We start from the raw sequence: 21432 nt of genomic DNA on the forward strand, positions 1-21432 counted from the left end.
TTTGTTTTTCATAGTCTAATAAAGCAGATAGCATTTCCAGTAATTGTGCATTATACCTACTTGCGGATTGTAAGGAAAACTGGTGTGAAACCCATAGGAGAACCCAGAAAGCTATGGTCATTTTTGTAGATTACTCAAAGATTTCCCAAATAAAACAGTAATTGGAATTAAAATAAATGGTGCCTACAAGTGGGTAAAAAACAGAAATGATTAACAAGGTTTTTACCTGTAACTTTTTGTACAGCAGGCCAAACCATAAAAAGTGTATACCATTATATTGGTTATACTGTTCCAGTTTCAGGAATATGTAATGTTTGTAGTATGTTCTAAAGCCCATGATACCCACACTCAGTGTGCTTTAGAATTTATTTTAATTTCTACAGACCATGCATCACTTGATGCAGAGAAATCTGTTCAATAGAAACAGGGGTGAAAGAAAACTGTAATTATTTTTTCAACTGGCCCCCGGAATTGGTTTAGTGTGGGGGGTCATATGAATCACTTATAATCCTGAATTATCCGTAATGTTAGGAAATTCTGACAAAGTGCTTTTGAAAATGTATTTCTGTGGACACCGACATTCAATAAGAAGTCAACAATTTTAAGAAATTCAGTAGATAATAGCAAATGCCTTACCATGCTGCATTTCCAGTTCCCCCAGTTAAAATACTACCCTACTAAAATGGGTAGGGCAATCGCCTAGGTCAGGTAAGGCCCAAGAACAAAACTATGGAAAGTGTGAGACAGAAGCTTAGAATTAGGGTGATTTTTGAGATGTGGTAGCCTGCAACATTCCTGAAAAATAGACAACCATGGGAGTTGTTGGGGTGTGTGTCTTGTGTGCATACCACCAGTTTTCCTTACATAGAAAGCCGCCTGCAAACTACAAACTTTGGTTTTAAAAAAATAGAATTTGTTTTTCACAATTCTGCTTTCAAAAGTTCTGGAATTTATGGGGAACAGCAACGGTCTCCCTCCTAGTTTTCCAAGACTGATGTGGCACGATTATTGGCAAAATGTTTCCTGATATGCCGTTGGGAGGTCCTCTGTGGTGCCCCTTATCCCTCAGTGGCGCGAGGAAGTGCTGCGGTGGAGCATGACAGAAAGTTGCACCTTAAGGACGGAGAAATATTAGAGATTATAGTAGTACCCCATAGCCCTGGAATGGGACACATTGCTTGAATCCACTGGAGCACAAGAGGGGAATTATAATGTATAACCTTCCTATGTTTCCAATCGTTTTTTCTCCATCCCGAGGTCTGGGAGGTTTTATGTCTGTCCCTTCTCTGTGTAGTTCTATACTGATGCAAAACAAATCATTGGGTATTTCCACTTATGGGCCCTATTTTACCCTATGTAGTGTGGAATCAGTAGTCTGATTCTCAGGATCTCAAGGGATCCAAGTGGTCAGATCATGTAGCCCTCACACACCCAGTAGGGTGTCATGATTCATCATAGGGCGCTCCTTGTTGAGCCAGCGACACAATGCCTAACGGGCCTGGTGGCTCTTTTTAGGAGATCTTTTTGATCCGTAAACTCCGCTAGATGTATGCATGTAAGGAGTCACAATAAAGTGTGGTTAAAAGAGTCTAAGTGAGCCTAGGAGGTTTTAATAGGGTGATGGTCCCTTGACACAGTAAAAACAAGGGTGCTATCTTGTTGCCACAATGGGCCCTAATAGCTAATATGTGGGAAATGTAGTATGGTCCACATGTTTCATACCCTGTTTGCCCTAGGGGCAATTGTCATTTCATCAGGACCTAGGAATAAATCCTACCTTATATGTGATATTAAGCAGGTCCCTGCTAAGGTCATGGGTGCCTACTAGAGTATACAATATTGCAACTGCATTGAGGCAGTGGGGTAGATTCCCACCCTGTGAGTAGTGTGGGTGTAGGACCTCAGTAAATCTCTCCTCATCCCTCCATTGATTATGTACTATACTGATGAACATACATGAACACTGATGTGCTATTGCCTTCTCTGATACGTCTATATCCTACGTTGCCGGGATCTACGTGTTCACAACTACATCCTACATCCTAACTATAACTACCTACTGACGACTGCCATATATATTAACCCCTGCTTTATATTGTAATGCAATTGCAAGTCACCAAGTAGTTCCATGACAATATGGAAGAATGAGCCCAAATGCAGAGTTCCTTTATAAGGTCATGGGAGTCTGGGGTGACTTGAAATATCCTTATCATTTACGAATGGGGTACTGTATTCCTTATAATACATGATCACATCATGACCTTTCCCACAAACCACTCAAATCCTTAGTGCGTAACTTTCATTAGAAAGAGAGAGCATGTTTGCAAACAAGAAGAATGAAAATAGAACCTCTAATGCAAAATGAAATACATCAAAAAGGCTGTTAGAGATGTGTTGCAAAAAGATATTAGAATCAGTTTAATATCAGTCGGTTGTTTTTGTTTAATGAAAAAGATGGCACAGTAGAAAATGCAAAAATATTTTAACTTTTCTAGTTAACTAGGAGTGCAAGGAATAGTTGCCTTAAATATCTAATTTCTCCTTCCAACTAGAAAAACAGTAGAAGAAAGAAAAGCAGTGTATGGTACCTGATAGAGACTATTAGTTGTAGATTCCTTATCTTAGAATTTCCCCCAGGCGTCAGTCTGGCTCCAGAGATTTTTCATTAGCAGTACCCTGGCGCGTCAGTAAGTAGCATCAGTCGACTGTGGTCCGTCATGGGTGCTAGGATATCTGAAAGAAACAGGTTAGTGTTAGATTACTTGCCTTAGAATATCCCCAGGCGTCAGGCTGGATCCGGAAAGTTTTCATCAGTAGAACCCCTGCAAGTCGGTAGGCGTCGTCTGCGGCTCCGCGTTCGTTGTCGGCGTCGTGATCGCCGGGTTGACGTCGTCGGAGTACTTAGACGCCGCCCTCGCGCGCTGACGTCCGTTCTTTTTTCTGTCCTAGCAAGCGCAGACCCGGGAAGAGCAGTACTTCTAGTCATTTTTTGACTAACTTTTTTTGATCTCTTTTGGATCTCTTTTTGAGTCGACTCTGACTCCTGGTGCCGTAGGTATGCCTGGCTTCAAGCCGTGCGACGCCTGTCACCGCCTGATGTCGATGACCGACCCCCACCATCGATTTCTCTACTGCTTCGGGGCCGACCACAACGACAAGCCGTGCCCCGACTGCCGGGCTTTGACCTCGAAAGCTAGGTGGGATCGGTCCGTAAGCTTCTTGAGATCCGGCAGTCGGCTCCGCGCCGCTCAAGGTCCCGGTCGAGGAGGAAGTCTAGAGACCGGTCGCCTAGCAGCAGTCGTCATCGCTCGTCGAGCCATCACCACTCGTCAGGCTCCAAGTCCTCCGGTAAGTCGAGGCACTCTAAAAAGAAGTCAAAGAAGCGACATCGCTCTTCCGACTCGGCTCGCGCGATGCGGCTGAGGTTTCGGGCGACACCGCCCGTGCGGCTCCACCGGAGCGGTGGGCTTCGCATTTGGCCCCATACCTCCGGTCCCTGGGCTGCATTCGACGCCGGAGGAGATATGTGATTTCCTCGTGGCCATGAGGACTCACTTCCCTCCGCCAAGGCCTATCGGCGCGCCTTTGGGCCCCGCGGACCCGACTAGGGGCCCTCGCGGGCTGGCGGTTTCGGCCCCGGCGGGTGCTTCGGGTCCGGCGTCAACTTCGGTCCCGATGCCGCAGGGCCAGTAGGGATCCAGGCCTGGATCCCAGTCGACGCCAGTTGACCTCAAGACTCCTGCGCTGGCCCCGACCTCGATGGTGTCGCTCCTGGCACCGTCTTCGGACGACACCATCCCCAGTTTCAGCCCTGGTCCGGGTCCGGCGTCGGATGGTGAGCAATTTACATATGACCCTGCTCCATCATTCCTGCCTGTTTATCAGGACACGGATGAAGGGGAGGACTGGGAGGGGACTGAGGACCGTCTGGCACAGCAGTGCCAGTTGAGTCAGGACTGGGCAGATGAGTTGGGGGAGGCCAGTAGTCTGGACACATCGCATGACACTGGATTCATCTCGCCTCCCTCCATGGCTACGGAGGAGGTTGCCACTTGTGGTGTGGTGTTGCGCAGGGCAGCCAAGGCCTTGGCTCTTGAGCTCCCTGCTGCGGCCGTGAAGACTAATCTCCTCACCGAGATGCTTCAGCCGCCAGTAGGCTCTTCAGAGCCTCTGCTGCCGTTTAATGAAGCCCTCACGGACTTTCTCATGGGCACTTGGTCCAAGCCATCCACAGTGCCACCTGTGGATAGGAACGTGGCCCCACGCCCGCTCCGGGCGACCCCCACTTTCTGTGCGGCACTGCCCCCTTCTCTTCCTCCTCATCACCTTTCCTGCCGCTGCGGCCCCGCACCCCCTCCCATTGGCTGTTTCCCACCCTCCTCCCAGCTGATCCTCCCTCCCACCTCCCTACTTATGGAGGCCACGCGCAGCGGGCGCGCCGGAGGCAAGCCCGTCCGCGCCCAGCGGCAGAACCCCTAGACCCCGCGAACGCCACTACAGCAGACTCCACTATGACGCCAGCACCCTCCACGCACTCAACACCGGCCGAAACCATCCCTGCTTCCAGGCCGCCATGAAACGGACCCACGCACCCTTCTCCTGCCGCACCTGCAGCTTCACCTGCGACAGAGCCACCAAACCTCTAAGGGCTGGACCCAACCACCTCCGCTGCATACTCCTCAACACCCGCTCCGCATGCAAACACGCCGTCGAGCTCTGGGATCTGCTCGACAACTCCGCCCCAGACGTGGCCTTCCTGACCGAGACCTGGTGGAAAGACTCCTCAGCACCCAACATCGCCATAGCCATCCCGGACAGCTACAAGATCTTCCGCAGGGATCACGCCAACGGAATCGGAGGAGGAATAGCCATCATCCACAAATCCACCCTCAAGGTCGCCACCCACGTAGACTACACCCTGAACACCTGCATTTCCAGATCCAAACCGACCCCAACACCACCCTCAGAGGAACACTCATCTACAGACCCCCAGGACCCTGGGCTCAGTTCAGCAGCTCCATCGCCGACCTCGCCAGCACCCACGCTCTCACCTCCACGGACCACATCCTCCTCGAGGACCTGAACTTCCACCTCGAGAACAACAACGCCGCCAATTACGCCACCCTGATCGACAACTTCGCCAACCTCGGCCTCAGAAAACTCGTCACCGCACCCACCCACGCCGCCGGCCACACACTGGACCCCGTCTTCTCCACAGGCACCCACGTCACCTTTGACCACAACACCGAACTCCACTGGACCGACCACCGCTGCATCCAGTTTACCTTCAAGAAACCAACCACGCACCACCACACCCAACAGCTGCCTCGCTGCTGCTGATGGAGCAAAGTCACTGAAGACCAGCTGATCACCACCTTCGCCCAGAACCCACCCACCGACCCCACCAACCCAAACGTCGCAGCCCGCAACCTCAGGCAATGGATCAACGACTGCGCCAACACCCTCGCCCCGCTCAAGAAAACCTCCAACAGCCACGCCAGCAAGAGAGCCACCTGGTTCACCGGCGAGCTCCAGGCCTCAAAACGTGCATGCCGAAAACTGGAGAAGAAATGGCTCCACAAACGCATACCTGACAACCACGCAGCAAACAAGGACGCCCCCTGCAGACATCACCACCTCATCAGATTAGCCAAGAGATCCTCCTTCAAAGACCGCTTGGATAACAACGCACACAACAGCAAGGAGCTCTTCAGCATCGTAAAGGAACTTTCCAGCGCCAACGACATCCCGCCCTCACAAGAACTGTGCGACTCACTAGCCATCTTCTTCCACTGCAAGATCGCTGACATCTATGACAGCTTCAACACCACTACGCAAGACTCCACCTCCCTGGTGAACAGCGCCAACTGCCTGACCTCCTGGTCCAACGTCCACGACGACGAGACACACACGGTCATGAACTCCATCCATCAGGATCTCCGTCAGACCCGTGCCCACACCATGTATTCAACAAAGCAAGCGCAGCCATCGCACCCCAACTACGGAAGGCCATCAACATCTCTTTCGAAACATCTTAATTCCCGGAAAGCTGGAAACACGCCGAAATCAACGCCCTCCTTAAAAAGCACAAAGCAGACCCCAAGGACCTCAAGAACTTCCGGCCCATCTCCCTGCTCCCGTTCTCGGCAAAGGTCATCGAGAAAATCGTCAACATGCAATTGGCCCGCCACCTGGAAGACAACCACATCTTTGGACCCGTCCCAGTCCAGATTCAGACAAAATTACAGCCCCGAGACAGCCCTCATCGCCGCCACAGACGACATCAGGCGCCAACTAGACAATGGCGAAACATCAGCCCTCATCCTCCTGGACCTGTCAGCAGCCTTCGACGCGGTCTGCCATCGCACTCAGAAGACACGCCTCCTAGAAGCCGGAATACAAGAGAAGGCCCTTGACTGGACCACGTCCTTCCTTTCCGGCAGAACCCAGAGCGTCCGCCCCCCACCCTTCCGATACGAAGCCACAGACATCATCTGCGGCGTCCCCCAGGGCTCATCCCTCAGCCGGACGCTGTTCAACATCAACATGGCCCCCCTCGCACAAGTGGCCCGCCACCACGACCTCAACATCATCTCCTACGCCGACACCCAGCTCATCCTCTCCCTCACCAAGGACCCACACACCGCCAAAACCAACCTCCACGAGGGAATGAAGGCCGTTGCTGACTGGATGAGGAGCAGCCGTCTGAAGCTGAACTCAGACAAGACGGAGGTCCTCATCCTTGGACCCACCCCCTCAGCCTGGAACAACTCCTAGTGGCCGACCACACTGGGAACAGCACCAACACCTACCGACCACGCACGCAACCTAGGATTTATCCTCGACTCCTCCCTCTCCATGTCTAAACAGGTCAGTACCGTCTCCTCCTCCTGCTTCAACACCCGCCGCATGCTCCGCAGGATCTACAAGTGGATCTCCACCGAAACTAGAAGAACGGTGACACAGGCCCTCGTCAGCAGCAGGCCGGACTAAGGCAACGCTCTCTACGCAGGAATCCAAGGCAGATCCCTCTCCCTTCCCCAACCGGAGCACACGGTAGTGACCGTTGTATTTCCTGGGATGGGGGGGCCACATAGAAGAGGCAGAGATCAGAGGCCTCTGGTCTCTGGCGGAGTCCTGGCTCCATATCAACCTTTTGGAGCTGCGGGCGATCTGACTTGCACTGAAGGCATTCCTTCCCTCTGTCCGGGGAAGTGTAGTGCAGGTGTTCACGGACAACACCACCGCCATGTGGTACTGCCACAAACACGGCGGGTGGGGTCGTGGACCCTTTGTCAGTAGGCTCTGCGCCTCTGGACATGGCTGGAATACCAGGGCGTCACCCTGGTGGTTCAACACCTGCCAGGTTCCCTGAACGCCAGGGCGGACAAACTCAGCCGCCGGTGCACGATGGATCACGAATGGCGTCTAAACTCTTACGTGGCGCAAGTTCTCTTTCGGCAGTGGGGAGAGCCTTGGTTAGATCTATTTGCCACCGAAGAGATCGCGCAATGTGGTCAGTTCTGCGCGTTGGCATTTCGGAGACGCTTTTCGTCGCGAGTGGGGCTGCGGTCTGTTGTACACCTTTCCGCCCATACCACTTCTGCCCAGAGTGCTGAAGAAGATCAGGCAAGACCGGGCCCAAGTCATCCTTGTGGCTCCGGACTGGGCACGAAGATACTGGTATCCCGAGCTACTCAGCATGTCAGTCTATCCCCCGATTCGTCTGCCTCTTCTGGAGGACCTTCTGTCGCAGCAACAGGGGCCGGTCCTCCACCCGAACCTGTCCACTCTCCACCTACATGCGTGGAGATTGAGCAGCGACAGTTGAGGCCATTTGACTTGCCTCCTGAAGTCTGTGATGTGATTCTGGCAGCCACGCGTCCCTCCACAAAAACGGTATATGCCTGCAGGTGGAACAATTTTGTGGCATGGTGCACAGCAAAGGCTGTGGATCCACTTTTTTTTCAGAGGTGCTCCTCTTCCTTCTTTCTCTTGCCCAGCAGGGCTCTGCTCTGGACACTATCAAAGGCTACCTCTCGGCCATTTCAGCCTTCTTAAGGCTTCCTGATCAGCCTTCTCTTTTCAAGTCCCCTGTTGTAAATAGATTCTTGAAAGGCATCACACACATGTTCCCTCCTGTTCCCTTTGTGATGCCTCAGTGGGACGTGGGCGCTAAGAAGGGACGGGCGGTGCACAAGCGGACCATCTCTTGGTGGGTCATTTTGTGCATCAAGGTTTGCTACTCCTTGGCGAAAAAGGAGCCTCCTGGGGGGCAAGCGCCTATTCCACTCGGGCCACGGCGGCTACTACTGCCCTGGGTCGGGGAGTCCCCTTGCAGGACATCTGTCAGGCAGCTACGTGGGCCTCGCTGCACACCCCTTGGTTGCCCTTCCCTATTTTTGTCCTGATGAAGACTCGCATGCCCGAGGTTCAAATTACCGGTTGGCCTTAAGTCGAGTCAAAACGTCGACGCTATTACCCCTACCTTGGACCAGTACTTCGACACTATATAATGCATACTGAGGACATGAATGTCTCTTTGAAACTTTGAGTTCAATGGTTCTTAAAAATAATTTTTTGTCTGGCCAGGTTCTCCATACGGATAAAATACAATACCGTTATTGACCGATAAGTAATGTGAAACAGTTTTGTTTATTACTGTGAATTCCTTTCTTTTCTTCATTCACTTCACACTTTGATCACTCTCTTCTGCACGCTCTGTTTGGGCAACCTCTCTGTTAGTTTTACTGTTGAGATAACACAATATTGTTGTGCGAAATGAATTTAAAATAAGAGACAATGAATTAAATACATTGTATCTCTGTCTTGGTTGTAGTGGCTGGTTCTGTTGTGCTTTCTCCTTAACACTATTAACTATGTTAGAGCAGATTCAGTTGAAGTGCTCTTGATTGTGAAAATTAACAAACGGAGATTGATTGGGTCAAGTGTTTTGATCAATAGGTCTAGGACCACTGTTTATTTATATCGCAATATACCCAGGTCCATACCTTGTGGGTCCCCCATTTTCTTAATGGTGCACACGTTTGCTAGGCACTACTGCCTGGACAGCCAAGTCCGGAGAGATGACTTTTTCGGCCATTCCGTTCTCCAGGACCTTCTGGTGTGATCTTGGTTGGCAGACCCACCACCGGGGTCGGTATTGCTGGGGTATCTATTCTAAGGTAAGGAAGCTAACACTAACCTGTTTCTTTCAGATGCACAAGTTACTTACCTTCGTTAACAATATATCTGTAAGAAACAGTAGTTAGATTCCTTACCGCCCCACCCATCCTCCCCGTTCTGCGAACCGATATCTAGGGTTAAGGTATCTCCCTTTGAGGGCCCTAGTTTCATGGCACCAGTGTCGGTTTCTTACATGGCTCTGTGTTCCTGGTGCGGAAATCTATGTACAGAACTGACGTTAGGGCGCGAGGACGGCGTCTAAGTACTCCGACGTCATTCCGGCGATCACGACGACGGATGCGGAGCTGCAGACGACGCCTACCGACACGCAGGGGTACCGTTGACAAAAACGTTCCGAATCCAGTCTGACTGGATATTCTAAGGTAAGGAATCTAACACTAACTACTGTTTCTTACAAATATATCGTTACCGAAGGTAAGTAACTTGTGCGACGCCACGGAACCTATATAGACGCCACCCAAACGCGCTGTTGTCAGTACTTTTTTTTTCCACACCAGCCTAGGTGCAGATCCGGAGAGAGCTACCACTCAACTTCTTTGTAGAGTCTTAGAACTCCCGATGTGTCAAGGATGTCCCAGCGTAGGACCGGCTTCAAGTCCTGCGGCTCCTGCCACCAGATGATTAATATGACTGATCTGCACCTCATGTGTCTTTGGTCCGGAGCATGACCATGACCCAAAGTCGTGCTCCAAGTGCCGGGCCATGAACCCGAAGGGTTTGCGGGAGCAGTCCCGAAAGCTGTTGGAGGCTCTGCGCCACTCCTGTTCTCGTTCAAGGGGAAGGTCTTGAGAACAGTGGCAGACAGAGCTCACACTCTTCATCGCACTCCAAGTCGTCGGGGAGGTCAGGTAAGGTACGCAAACACATGAAGAAGTTGAACAAAGCACAAGCGTTCTTCTCCCAGTCCGTTGGCCGACATGACATGGGACTCCCAGCGTCGTCCCTCGAAAGCTCTGTCCCCGGCGCCGCCTTCTGATACAACTCCGCGCCTCCCCACTTTTCCAGTAGCCGGAGCACCTCCTGCCGAAATCAAAAAGTTCTAGGAGGCCTTGTACCTAATTTTTGGCAATCCAACTCCACTGGTGCGCCTTCAGGCCCCCAGAAGTCGGTTAGGGGCCCTATGGCTTGGACGCCAGCGGCTTCAGCCATGTCTCGGGAGGCCCCGGTGGATCATTTATCTGATCCGGATCAACGTCTGTTGATCTCACTCGACCTTCCCAGATGTCGATCTTGACGTGCTCCCGGTCAGCGCCGTCACCATCCTCATCACTGAAGTGGACATGGACTTTTGTCTCTGTGTTCATCCCAGACTGTTAGACCTGACATCATTGGCGTGAGTCTCCCTTCCATTTTTGACAGATTGCCTCCTCTGTTTTGATAGGTTTTTGCTGGTTATATGCTTTGGGCACTGTGCCACTGCTAATCAGTGCCACAGTGCAAGTGCTCCCTATGTTAAATTGATATACTAATTGGATTCCATGATTGGGTTATTTGATTTATCAGTCAGCCCTTAGTACAGTGCACCATGTGTGCCCAGGGCTTGTAAATCAAATGCTGCTGGTGGGCTTGCATCACCGGTTGTGCCACCCATAGAAGCAGTTTGTAAAGTGTGTCTCAGGCCTGCCATTGCAAGGCCTGTGTGCAGTCTAGCACTGCCATGTCGACCTGGCCAAGTGCACCCACTTGCCAGTCCATAAACCTTCCCTTTACTTCATATTAGACACCCCTATGGTAGGCTCAAGGGCAGGGTGCATTGTAAGTATAAGGTGGGACATGCTCTGATGTGTGTAGCATGTTCTAATAGTGAATTACAGCCATTTTCGTTTTTCACCATTGAAGGCTACTTGTTCTCCTAGGCCAGAATGGGCAGTTAGATTATTACATTCTTATAATCCTAACTGACTCAGTGAACATGGTAGAAATTCGAATTTAGTATGCCTGAACTCAGAATAATAAAATACATATTTTAGTAAAGTTTATTTTAATATTCTGTGTTTGCAAATACCACTTTTAGAAAGCAGGTATTTGCTTGCCTAACCATTTGAGCCTGCCTCTGCTCGGTTGTGTATTCCTTGTCTGGGTTTGTGAGTGACAGGCCTGGGGGATTCCAGGAGAGAGGCTGGGGCAGCCCGGTGGTGAACAGAGAGATCTGCATCTAGATGGGAAGGAGGAGTTGCACCTTGGACCTGAATAGGGCTGGGCCTTCCCTCTACAATGCTGGCTCCACCCCCTGTGGCTTGTCTGATGTCTCTGCCCTGCACTGTGAAAGGAGAGGAGGAATCATGTCAACAGAGTGATCCAGAGCTGTATCTTTCCTCCCCTGTGCTGGCTCCACCCCCTATGGGGAGGCTGATGTCTCTGCCCTGCACAGTGAGGGGAAGAAGAGAGTCATGTAAACAAAGTGCTCAGGAACTGGTTTGGACTAGGCAGAGGCCTCTCTGCCTTCTGAGAACAAAGGATTTTGGGGTATAAATATTGAGACCCTGATCCCAAGAAATTAGATCACTTCTGGAACAAGAAACCTATCTGCCAAGGTGAAGAACAAAGTAAGCTGCAGGAGTTTGGACTGCCCCTCTGCCAGTGTGCTGTTTGCTGGGTTGGCTTGCAGTGGTTGCATTATTGCCAAGGGAAAGGAGAAGGAACTTTTTAAGGACTTTCATCATCTACAGAATATTCTCCAAGGGCTTGAACTGTGCTTGCCTCCTGCTGAAGTCTTAGGGACAAAAAACTTCACCTCCAGCTCCCTCCTGAATTTCCTTGCTGGGAATTCTGACTCCAGACACTTGTGTGCCGCTGGGAGCTGGAAGCGCGGCGAATCGACAAGAAGCGTGTCGCCACCGCAGCTGAAATCATCGCAACGCCGGAGAAGCGAGCCTTCCTCGCATATACCTGGAAGTGTGTGTTCATCGAAGCTGTCTGCTGTCGCATCACCGGAGAAGCGTGACGCCATCGTGAGAGTCACCATCGCATCACTGGAGAAGCGTGTCGCAGGGCCTGTCGAGGCTTCAAAGTACAGAGTCGTCGCAAGGCTGCCAGGGGGTCATCGCATTGTCATTGCATCGCCGCATCAAGGGCGCCATCTTCTCGCATCGCAACTGGATCAACGCATTGCATCAAGGCGCCATCTCGCGCACCGCAACGGACCCGCAAGCAGAGAATCTACGCCTCACCTTCGCACCGGTAAGGCTCACAACGATTCCCCTACTCTGCACAAGCATTGAGGAAGGACGCAACAGTTCTCCCGGGTCACGGCATAGACGCCTCTCCCCTTATTCGAGCCTTTTGTTCACTTTGCGTTACGCATCCAGGTACTTTGTTGAGAACTTTGTCGCATTTACCAACAACTTGAATTAAAAGACTCTAATCATCTTTTAAGTTATCTTGAGTGTAGTATTGTGGATTTTTGTCGTTTGTGATCTTGTGTTAAGTCTATATAAAGAATACTTATTTTTATAAAAACCTGTGTTGTGTCCATCTATATTGTTATCACTGTATTACTGTGTATATTCACAAATGCTTAACACACTGCCTCTGAGATAAGCCTGTCTGCTCGTGCCAAGCTACCAAGGGGGTGAGCAGGGGTTATTAAGGAGTGTAATCCCCTTATCCTAACTTAGAAGTAAGGGTCCCTATTTCGACAAAGGTGAATACGATTGCCAACTAGAGACCCCCAAATCTAACACAGGCATTCAATTTAGGCCAGAAGGTGGTGAAGAGGAATGGGAGGGACAGGTGGGCACTTTAAATGGCCAGCTTGAAAAACCGGAGTGGCCGAAGGATCTCGGTGAGGCCAGTGGTCTGACACTTCTCCTTACACTGGCTTGTTTTGTCCCCCTAATGTGGCAGTGGAGAAGGGAGCCTCCTACGGTGTGGTGTTGAGGAGGGCAGCCAAGGTTCTCTGCCTCAAGCTCTCTTTGTTGGCAGTCAGGACTAACCTCCTGAAATTGGTGCTTCACGCTGCGGCTTCCACTTCGGATTCCCTTTTGCCATTCAATGAAGCCCTCACTAATGTCTTTCTGGACACCTGGTCCAAGCCCACAATCGCCCACTGCCACCATCCCGCTCTGGGCACCCCAGCGTTCCTGACACAAGGTGCATTCTCTTCTGCTCCTCCAGATAGGGAATCCAAGAAGCTGGACCATCTTGGGAAGAGTATATATTCTTCCTCCAGCTTGTGGTCGGTGAATGCCGATTGCCTCTTGGGCTGGTACTATCATACTATCTGGGATAAGGTTGTGCAGGTGCTGCCTCAGTGCCCAGAGGAGGCCTAGGCCGTTCTCTATCAGGCAGTTGCGGATGGGAGAGATGCAGCCAAATTCACCATCCGTTGTGGACTGGATACCACCGGCTCACTGGCCAGAACGATTGCCACCTCGGTAGCTCTTAGACGCTACTTCTGGTTGAGGATTCTCAGGCTACGGCCAGATCCTTGAGGGTCGTCGCTACCATCCGTGCCCCCCCCCCCCCCCAGTCTGCCTTTTGTGGCTATGTAAGAGGCGCCCAGCCACATCCTGTCCAGCCTAGCGACTGAGTCATGCAAGCAGTCCAGCCTCTGCGTGGCCGCGGACATGGGATCCAGCGTCCTGGTGGGTCACGGAGCCTGCGGGCAGACCAGTCCACCATTTCCCCCCTACCGGTGTCTCAAATCCCTCCTAGTCCGACATTTCAGACCCATCATCGGCCAGTCAGAGGCAGGATTCTCCATCACCTTCTTCACTGGCAGTCCATCACTTCGGGCAGGTGGGTTCTGCAGATAGTTCGAAGGGTCTACTCCTTCCCCTTCGAGACTACCCCTCCCTCCATTCCACCCTCATACGACCGTGTGTCGGAGTATCATTTGGCGCTTCTTCGTGAGGAAGTTCTGGTTCTCTTGGCCATAGAGGGGGTCCCTGTGCCAGAAGTAGGACGAGGTTGTTACTCCCGCTACTTTCTGGTACCCAAAAAGGACAATGGCCAGAGTCATATCCTAGATCTCTGGGCCCTCAACTATTTCCTCTGGAAGAAGTTAAAAATGCTCACTTTGGCCCAGGTCCTTTCTGCCCTCGACCCAGGGGACTGGATGGTAGCGTTGGACTTGCAGGAGGCTTATTTCCATATCCCCGTCCTGCCTACCCACAGACGTTATCTATGGTTCACGGTGGGCGAAGAGCACTTTAAGTTTACCGTGCTCCCCTTTGGCCTTACCAGTGCCTCTCAGGTGTTCAAGAAGGTGATGGTAGTGGTCGCAGCTCATCTGAGCAGAGCAGGGTACCAGTCTTCCCCTATCTCGACAACTGGCTGTTGATAGCTGGCTCGCACCAGGCTGTCATCTCCCACCTCCAGACTACGGCGAACCTCCTGCACTCGCTGGGGTTCACATTCAACGTGCCGAAGTCACACCTGATTCCCTCTTGGATGTTCCCTGTCATAGAGGCGGTTCTGGACACAGTGAAGGTTCTGGTCTGTTCTCCCATATAGCCCGGATATCGGTGAGAATGACTGAGGCTGCTGGGCATCATGGCCTCCTGCATCCTGCTGGTGGATCATTCCAGATTGCATATGTGGGCTCTGCAGTGGGTCCTGTATTTCCAATGGGTGCAGCATCAAGGGAATCTTTCTGACTACAGATCTTGGAGTGAACTGCGCAACAGCTGCAGTATTGGCCAACGAGCAAGATTGGGTCAGAGGCAGATCCCTCTCCCTTCCCCAACCAGATCTAATGGTGGTGATAGATGCATCACTCCTGAGATGTGGCGGCCACTTGGGAGAGGCAGAGATCAGAGTACGTTCTCCATATCAACCTTTTGGCGCAACGGGCGATCAGACTAGCACTTAAAGCATTCCATCCCTCTTTCAAAGGGAAAGTGGTGCAGGTGGACAACACCACTGCCATGTGGTACTCCAACAAACAGGGCGGGTGTGGTCATGGATCCTTTGCAAGGAGGCTCTCGGTCTCTGGACATGGCGGAAACATCAGGGCATAACCCTGGTGGTTCAACATCTGGTATGCTCTCTGAACGGACAAACTCAGCCGTTGGTGCCTGGTCAATCACAAATGGCGTCTCCATCCGGATGTGGCGCAAGGTCTATTTCAGCGGTAGGGAGAACCTTGATTAGATCTGCTTGCCTCTGAAGAGAACATGCATGGCAGCAGTATTGTATGTTGGAGTTTCCAAGGCGGCACTCGCTTGGCAACGCTTTTCAACGCGAGTGGAGCTTCAGCCTCCTATTCGCCTTTCCACCTATACCACTTCTGTCCAGAATGCTCAAGAAGATCAAGTACGACCGGGTGCAAGTCATTCATATGGCCCAGGATTGGGTATGAAGAGTCTGGTATTCTGATCTGAGCATGACCATTGATCTTCCAATCAGACTGCCTCTTAGAAGGATCTTCTGTCGCAGCAGCAGTTCTTCACCCGAACCTGTCGAGTCTCCGCCTCCTTGCATAGAGATTGAGCGGCAGCAGTAAACAGCTTTCAACCTTCCACCAGAAGTCTGTGATGATATTTTGGCAGCCAGGCGTCCCTCCACTAAATCGGTATACTCCTTTAGATGGAACAAATTTGTGGCATGGTGCTCAGCAGAGGCTGTTGATCCCCTTTCTGCCCCCTCTGTCAGAGGTTCTCTTGTACATACTTTCTTTGGCCCAGCAGGGATCTGCTTTGGACAACCTTAAAGGTTATCTTGCAGCTATCTCTGCCTTTCTACGATTGCCAGATCAGCCTTCTTTATTCCAATCTCCCAATGTTAGTAGGTTCTTTAAGGGCCTTACCCACTTGTTTCCTCCACCTCCTTTCATAATGCCCCAATGAAATTTAAATTTTGTTTAAACCTTTCTTATGTGTACTCCCTTCGAGCCTCTTCATAATCCTCTCAGGCTGCTGACTGTCAAAACTGCTTTCCTTATTGCCATCACCTCTGCTCATGGAGTTAACAATCTTCCGTCTCTATCTTCCAGTTCTCCTTATCTGTCTGTCCATCTGGACAAAGTGGTGCTTCGGACGAAAGCTTTGTTCCTTCCTTAAGTGGTCACGCCCTTTAATGTGGAACAATCCATCACTCTGCCCACCTTTTACCCGCCTCCGCATCCCTCCAGGTAGGAGGAGAGAATCTACCGTCTGGACCCAAAACGTGTGTTGTCGTTTTATCTTAATCGTGCCAAAGGCTTATTTGTAGATGATCAACTCTTTATTGGCTATGTGGGCGCCAAAAAAGGTCGACCTCCACTAAAACTGACCATTTCTCAATGGGTTGTCCTCTGCATTGTCCTCTTCATTAAAAGATTCTATGCTATGCATTGGCGAAGGAACCTCCTGTGGGGTTGCGTGCTAACTCCACTAGAGCTACAGCGGCAACCACTGCTGTCAGGCAGCGACCTGGGCATCCCTGCACACGTTTACCAGACACTACTGCCTGGACAGCCAAGTCTGATGGTACCTGTAATTTGCCTGTTCAGTCCTCCAGGACTTGTTAGTGTGATCTTGGTTCGGAGGCCCTCCTCTGGGGATGGTATTGCTGGGGTATCTATTATGAGTAAGGCCCCCTGTTTTCCGTTTTTACTGATTTTTACTGATAAATACAGACAGAAAATCATTTATTTTCCTGTCTGTATTTATTTTTAAATGTGGATAAAAACAGAAAGTGGGTTTCTTTTTGAGTGATTCTAAATACACTACCATGACTTCCAGGCCAATAGCTGTATGGATTGATAGGCAAGTGTTTAAAAAAAAAAAGGAGTTTTAGTAAAGAGGCTTACACAGCAGTAGATATGCACCAGGTTGATACTCAAATTTGCATATTTTCATTTAAGTGCATTGATTTATCTTCTGTTGGTGTTTATATCACTGAAACTTGGCAGGCATAGGTGCATATTTATCAGTTAAATATATGTGGAAATATACCAGTTTTGGCTTAATTTTTTTAACAAAACCCAAAATAAATATTGATAAATACAGATAAAATTAACAAAAAATAAATACGGATAAATACAGACGGAAATGTCAAAAAAATAAATACCATCAAACTGGGAGCCCTAATTATAAGGTAAGGAATCTACAACTAATAGTCTCTATTGGAGTAACAAGTTACTTACCTTCGGTAACAAAGTATCTAGTAGAGATATATTAGTAGTAGATTCCTTATCACCCCACCCATCCTCCCCGCTCTGCAAACTGATTTTTGAGGGACTACCCTAAAGGGCCCTAGTTTTGACACACCAGTGGCCAGTGTCTTTCATGACTCTGCGCCTCTGGCATTGAAAGACATGTTAAGAACTGACGTCAGCGCTCATGTGTGGTGTCCGTATAGGTTCTGCAACGTCATCCTGGCGCCTACGACGCTGGACGGGAGCCAACCGACACCACCTATCGACGAGCAGGGGTACTAATAATATATGACTCTATCAGATACATTGTTACCGAAGGTAAGTAACATTTTCTTTTATTCATTTAACAGCTGCGTTAGGAACGGTCCTTAACCTGACTGCCTAACCCCTCCTGCTGGCTCTTGCAGCAGGCATTGTGAATTCAGAAATCCACTGTAATAATTTATTACAGTTTATTTCTGACACAATTTCTTCCTAATCAGCGACTAGGTGTGTCACAAGTATATATGAAACATTATGCTGTGCAGTACTTTATTATGTTTAGCTTTGTACTAGAGGGCTTTATTCATGTTGGGGTGTTTTTGCTGAATATAGTACGTTCCCACAATGCATGCTAGGAGTTCTTTACATTAACCAGGGTCTTCAAAAATACTAAGTGAAATAAAGTGTGAATACTTGATGGACAGTGCGTAATTGAGAAGTCGCCTCAGGACTGTCTTCGAACAGGGTAAAAAGTACAGCTTGAGATCGAAATGTGTGATCCAAAATATGGTTTATTTCAGTGAAACATATTGACAACGTTAATAAACTTAAACTTTTTATTTCAGTCAAATGGCGAGTGGGAAACCGTGGTTTATGGAAAGACAGAAGATCAACTGATCATGACTGAACAAGCAAGAAAATACCTGAGCACCTACACAAGCAGCAGCACTTCGAGGACCCTCGTCCTCTGACCCTCCTCTATGTTTTTACAGACGTACTCTGCACTAAAAGTTGGGCGAAAGTTTTTTTCTGCAGTAATTTTCATATACACAGATTGCCTGCGATAACTGTTTGCATAATTCTCAAATCTTCTGGATTGACTTAAAGTGTTATTCATGCCTTACAGTCCTGAATACTTCAGGTCAAAACAGCCTCGGCACAATGTGTGTAGAACATCATTTGTACTTCATTCTCTGCATGACACCATCAATGAAGGACAAAGGCAAAATGACCTTGCTTTTATCCATTAGTGACAAATTAATACATTCTTCGACCGAAAAATGAAAGTTGCAGGTAACATAATTTTAAATAGAAGCAATAGGTGATGTCTTTTAATAACCAAGTTTCAAGACCTATTACAAAAGCAAATATGGAAATCATCTTCTAGGGGTTAATGTTCACAAACTTCACACTGTCTTTTGACCGCTGCCAAACTTAAACTTGGTCTGATTGACATAGAAACCGAGGTACAGTGAAAAAGAAATCTTTGTTAACATCTATTTTTCTGATACTTTTTTCTCTAGCCTTTTTAGAACATGTACTCATTTTGTAAACTATGTAACGTATTTATAAGAACCTTTTATAATTGCCCAGTTGCGTTTTTGCTTATGTGCTCATATGCCTTTGTGGCAATATATCCTATAGAGAAACACAGTTGAAAGGAAAGGAAAAGTTGAAAGTTGCACTACTTTTTTGTTTATTGAATTGTGCGAAAGGAGAATACAGTGACTACAGTGTTAATATATATTTATTGAAGAATGGTACAAGTGGTGTAGTGATTAAAAGCTTACATTGCATTTTTTATTTTAGTGATGTGTCCTAATTAAAGCTATGAAAGACTGCCAACAAGTTTGAATGTATTGTACAGTTTATAAGAGCATAGCAACTTTGTACATTTGATGTGTGTTTTTAATTTATTTTTTTAGCTTTAATGTAGATATTTATACATAAGTACATATATTTCTATGGATGCGCTTGTGTCTTTCTATTGTGGTGTCCAGAAGCCATAGTTGTTACCTGTTTGAAATGTTAGTGACCAGTATTCCTTAACTTTTTCAACCCATTGCTTATCTACTTAACAAATCTTTGCATAATAGTCGCAAAATGGTGAAGATAATCTTTATTGTCTATAATCTCAGACATAGGAAATGTATATTTTGCAGGGACATAAATTGCACTGTATTCCCCCAATCATGTATGTATACTCTGCGTAATAAGCGCCACATTGCTTAATTATATTAAACAAATCTAATTTATTACAAGTATGTCTTTAACTTATATTTTTTAAATGCACATGCACTGTATATGAGTTACAGCCAATGCCTAGAAATGTTTTTATTGAACCTGAAAACTGTTCACCACATATTTGCGCTAAAGAAGTCATCTGAACTTATAGTTTGGTATTATATAGTATATATTTGTAGGTTAAGGCGTATTATTATGCCGGCTAAAACCTTTTGTCTTTTTAAGCCATTGATTGCCCATCAACAGGTTCCAACAGTGGCTTCTGTTGCCTATTTTTAGAAATTGCACTTGATTTATTTTTGAAGGAAAGTCTTGGTTTTGCTTTTAAAGGAAGTGTTTTCTGTAGTAGCTGCAAAGTATAATGGTGTGTTTGTCATCTTTGTACTGAGTGGTAGCTAGAATTCTATACTGTAGGCTCTTATTTATACACCTGGTACTCTTCCTCTCCACCCCGAGAAGTGCTGCTTTGAAGGTAGCAGGATCGGCTTGCTGCTATGAAGAGATGGAAGGCATGAGTATCTTATGCACTGTGTGAGAATAGCTAAAAATCGAATGATGGCAAGTTCTTACATTAACGAAATGGGATCAACCTTTACTATGTTGAACCAGTTGGTATGGCTTAAAAGAACAAACACTTTGTACAGAAGCTCACTGTGCATGCACAAGGTTTTCCATATCCAAACCAAATGATTGGTCACTCTTTTTTGAAAAGCTCACTCGTTTTTTTGTAACATACTATCAGTTGGAATTGTATACTTTTTGCCTATTTTGTTATACATGTCTTAAACAGTATATACTACAAGCTGAAAATGAATTTGAAACATGCTTGTATAGAAAAGCGTTGTGATTGCATTAGGTTGTGTATCATGCTTGTAACCGTAGTTTCCCTTTAAGACCAGAACTGTTAAAAAGAAACTTTGTTGCCAAACTATGACTTTGTATGGGTTGATCCCCCTTGTTAAATGCTTATCTTTTTGTTGCTTTTGTGCGACAGTTATAAACTTTATAACGCCAGTTTAAAGATCTTTGTAAAGTTTTTATTTGTGTATATGTTTGTGTGGGGTGTGTGCATTTACGCAAGTATGTGTCTATGCACCTTTAAATTGTATTTAACTTTTAAAATGTAAGACGATACATATTGTTCATGTAGCAGCCAAATGTGCATGAAACTGGGCATCAGATTCCTAGAACACTATTTTGTTAAGTGTATATGATATACATGTACAATGAGTATGTTAAGTTTTATTATTCTCTAGTGGAAGAGAACCTAATTTAACAGCATCACCATCTTAGCTGCAGATGTTAACTACCAAACACAAGCTTGCTTTAAATGTTTGCAATGTTGATGCCTTGTGTGAAACCACGCTAAGCCCAGCTTTGTTTACAATTTTGAACATTAGTTTGTGGTATTGTACTCTAAATCAAACTAATTTATACTGCATTTCTCAAAAATAATACAGCATGCTCTCATCTCAAAATGTGTCAAGGGAATAAAATATTCCTTCAAAGTCTTGGCTAATTTATTTATTGAAAGTAGTTCAGTACACTAAAGAATGCAAGGGTGTAACACAGCACACACATGTTTTTTCAGTATATTTATAATCTAGGGTACTCCATGACCGCTCCCCTGTTTATACAAGAGTTCAAACTATTGTTTTACTGTTGTAGAACAGAGGTCTCCAAACCTTTCAGTCTGAGGGCCACATCTTATATTTTACAAATATTCATGAGCCGAAAAATAGCACATTTACATCTTTTGACTTTTTTCATTTTTTCCCCTTTTCTTTCCTTGTCTTTTTTATGATCTGTTTTTGTATCTTACCTTCTTTTCCATTCTCCATTCATTCCTTCTTTCCATCATTCTTTCCTTCTGACAATTCTTTTCATTTGTGCTTCTTTCTAGCTCTAGCTTTCTG

General features: G+C 47.7%; 1 protein-coding gene across 7 annotated transcripts in view; it reads left to right on the forward strand.

The window, feature by feature from the left end:
* The window catches only part of MYBL1 (MYB proto-oncogene like 1), a 673529-nt gene extending 652505 nt beyond the window's left edge, over positions 1-21024 (forward strand). For 5 of the 7 annotated variants that reach the window (XM_078687216.1, XM_078687217.1, XM_078687213.1 and 2 more), the window contains one exon: positions 18118-20537. In XM_078687216.1, the coding sequence (XP_078543342.1) occupies positions 18118-18243 (126 nt within the window). In that variant the 3' untranslated portion in view covers positions 18244-20537. Of the gene's footprint in view, positions 1-18117 lie in introns of all 7 variants that reach the window. The other 2 variants (XM_078687219.1, XM_078687215.1) reach the window with 1 other exon arrangement.
* Positions 21025-21432: the final 408 nt, after the last annotated feature.

This window comes from Lissotriton helveticus, chromosome 4_1 (assembly GCF_964261635.1).
Source record: "Lissotriton helveticus chromosome 4_1, aLisHel1.1, whole genome shotgun sequence".
Taxonomy (NCBI): domain Eukaryota; kingdom Metazoa; phylum Chordata; class Amphibia; order Caudata; family Salamandridae; genus Lissotriton; species Lissotriton helveticus.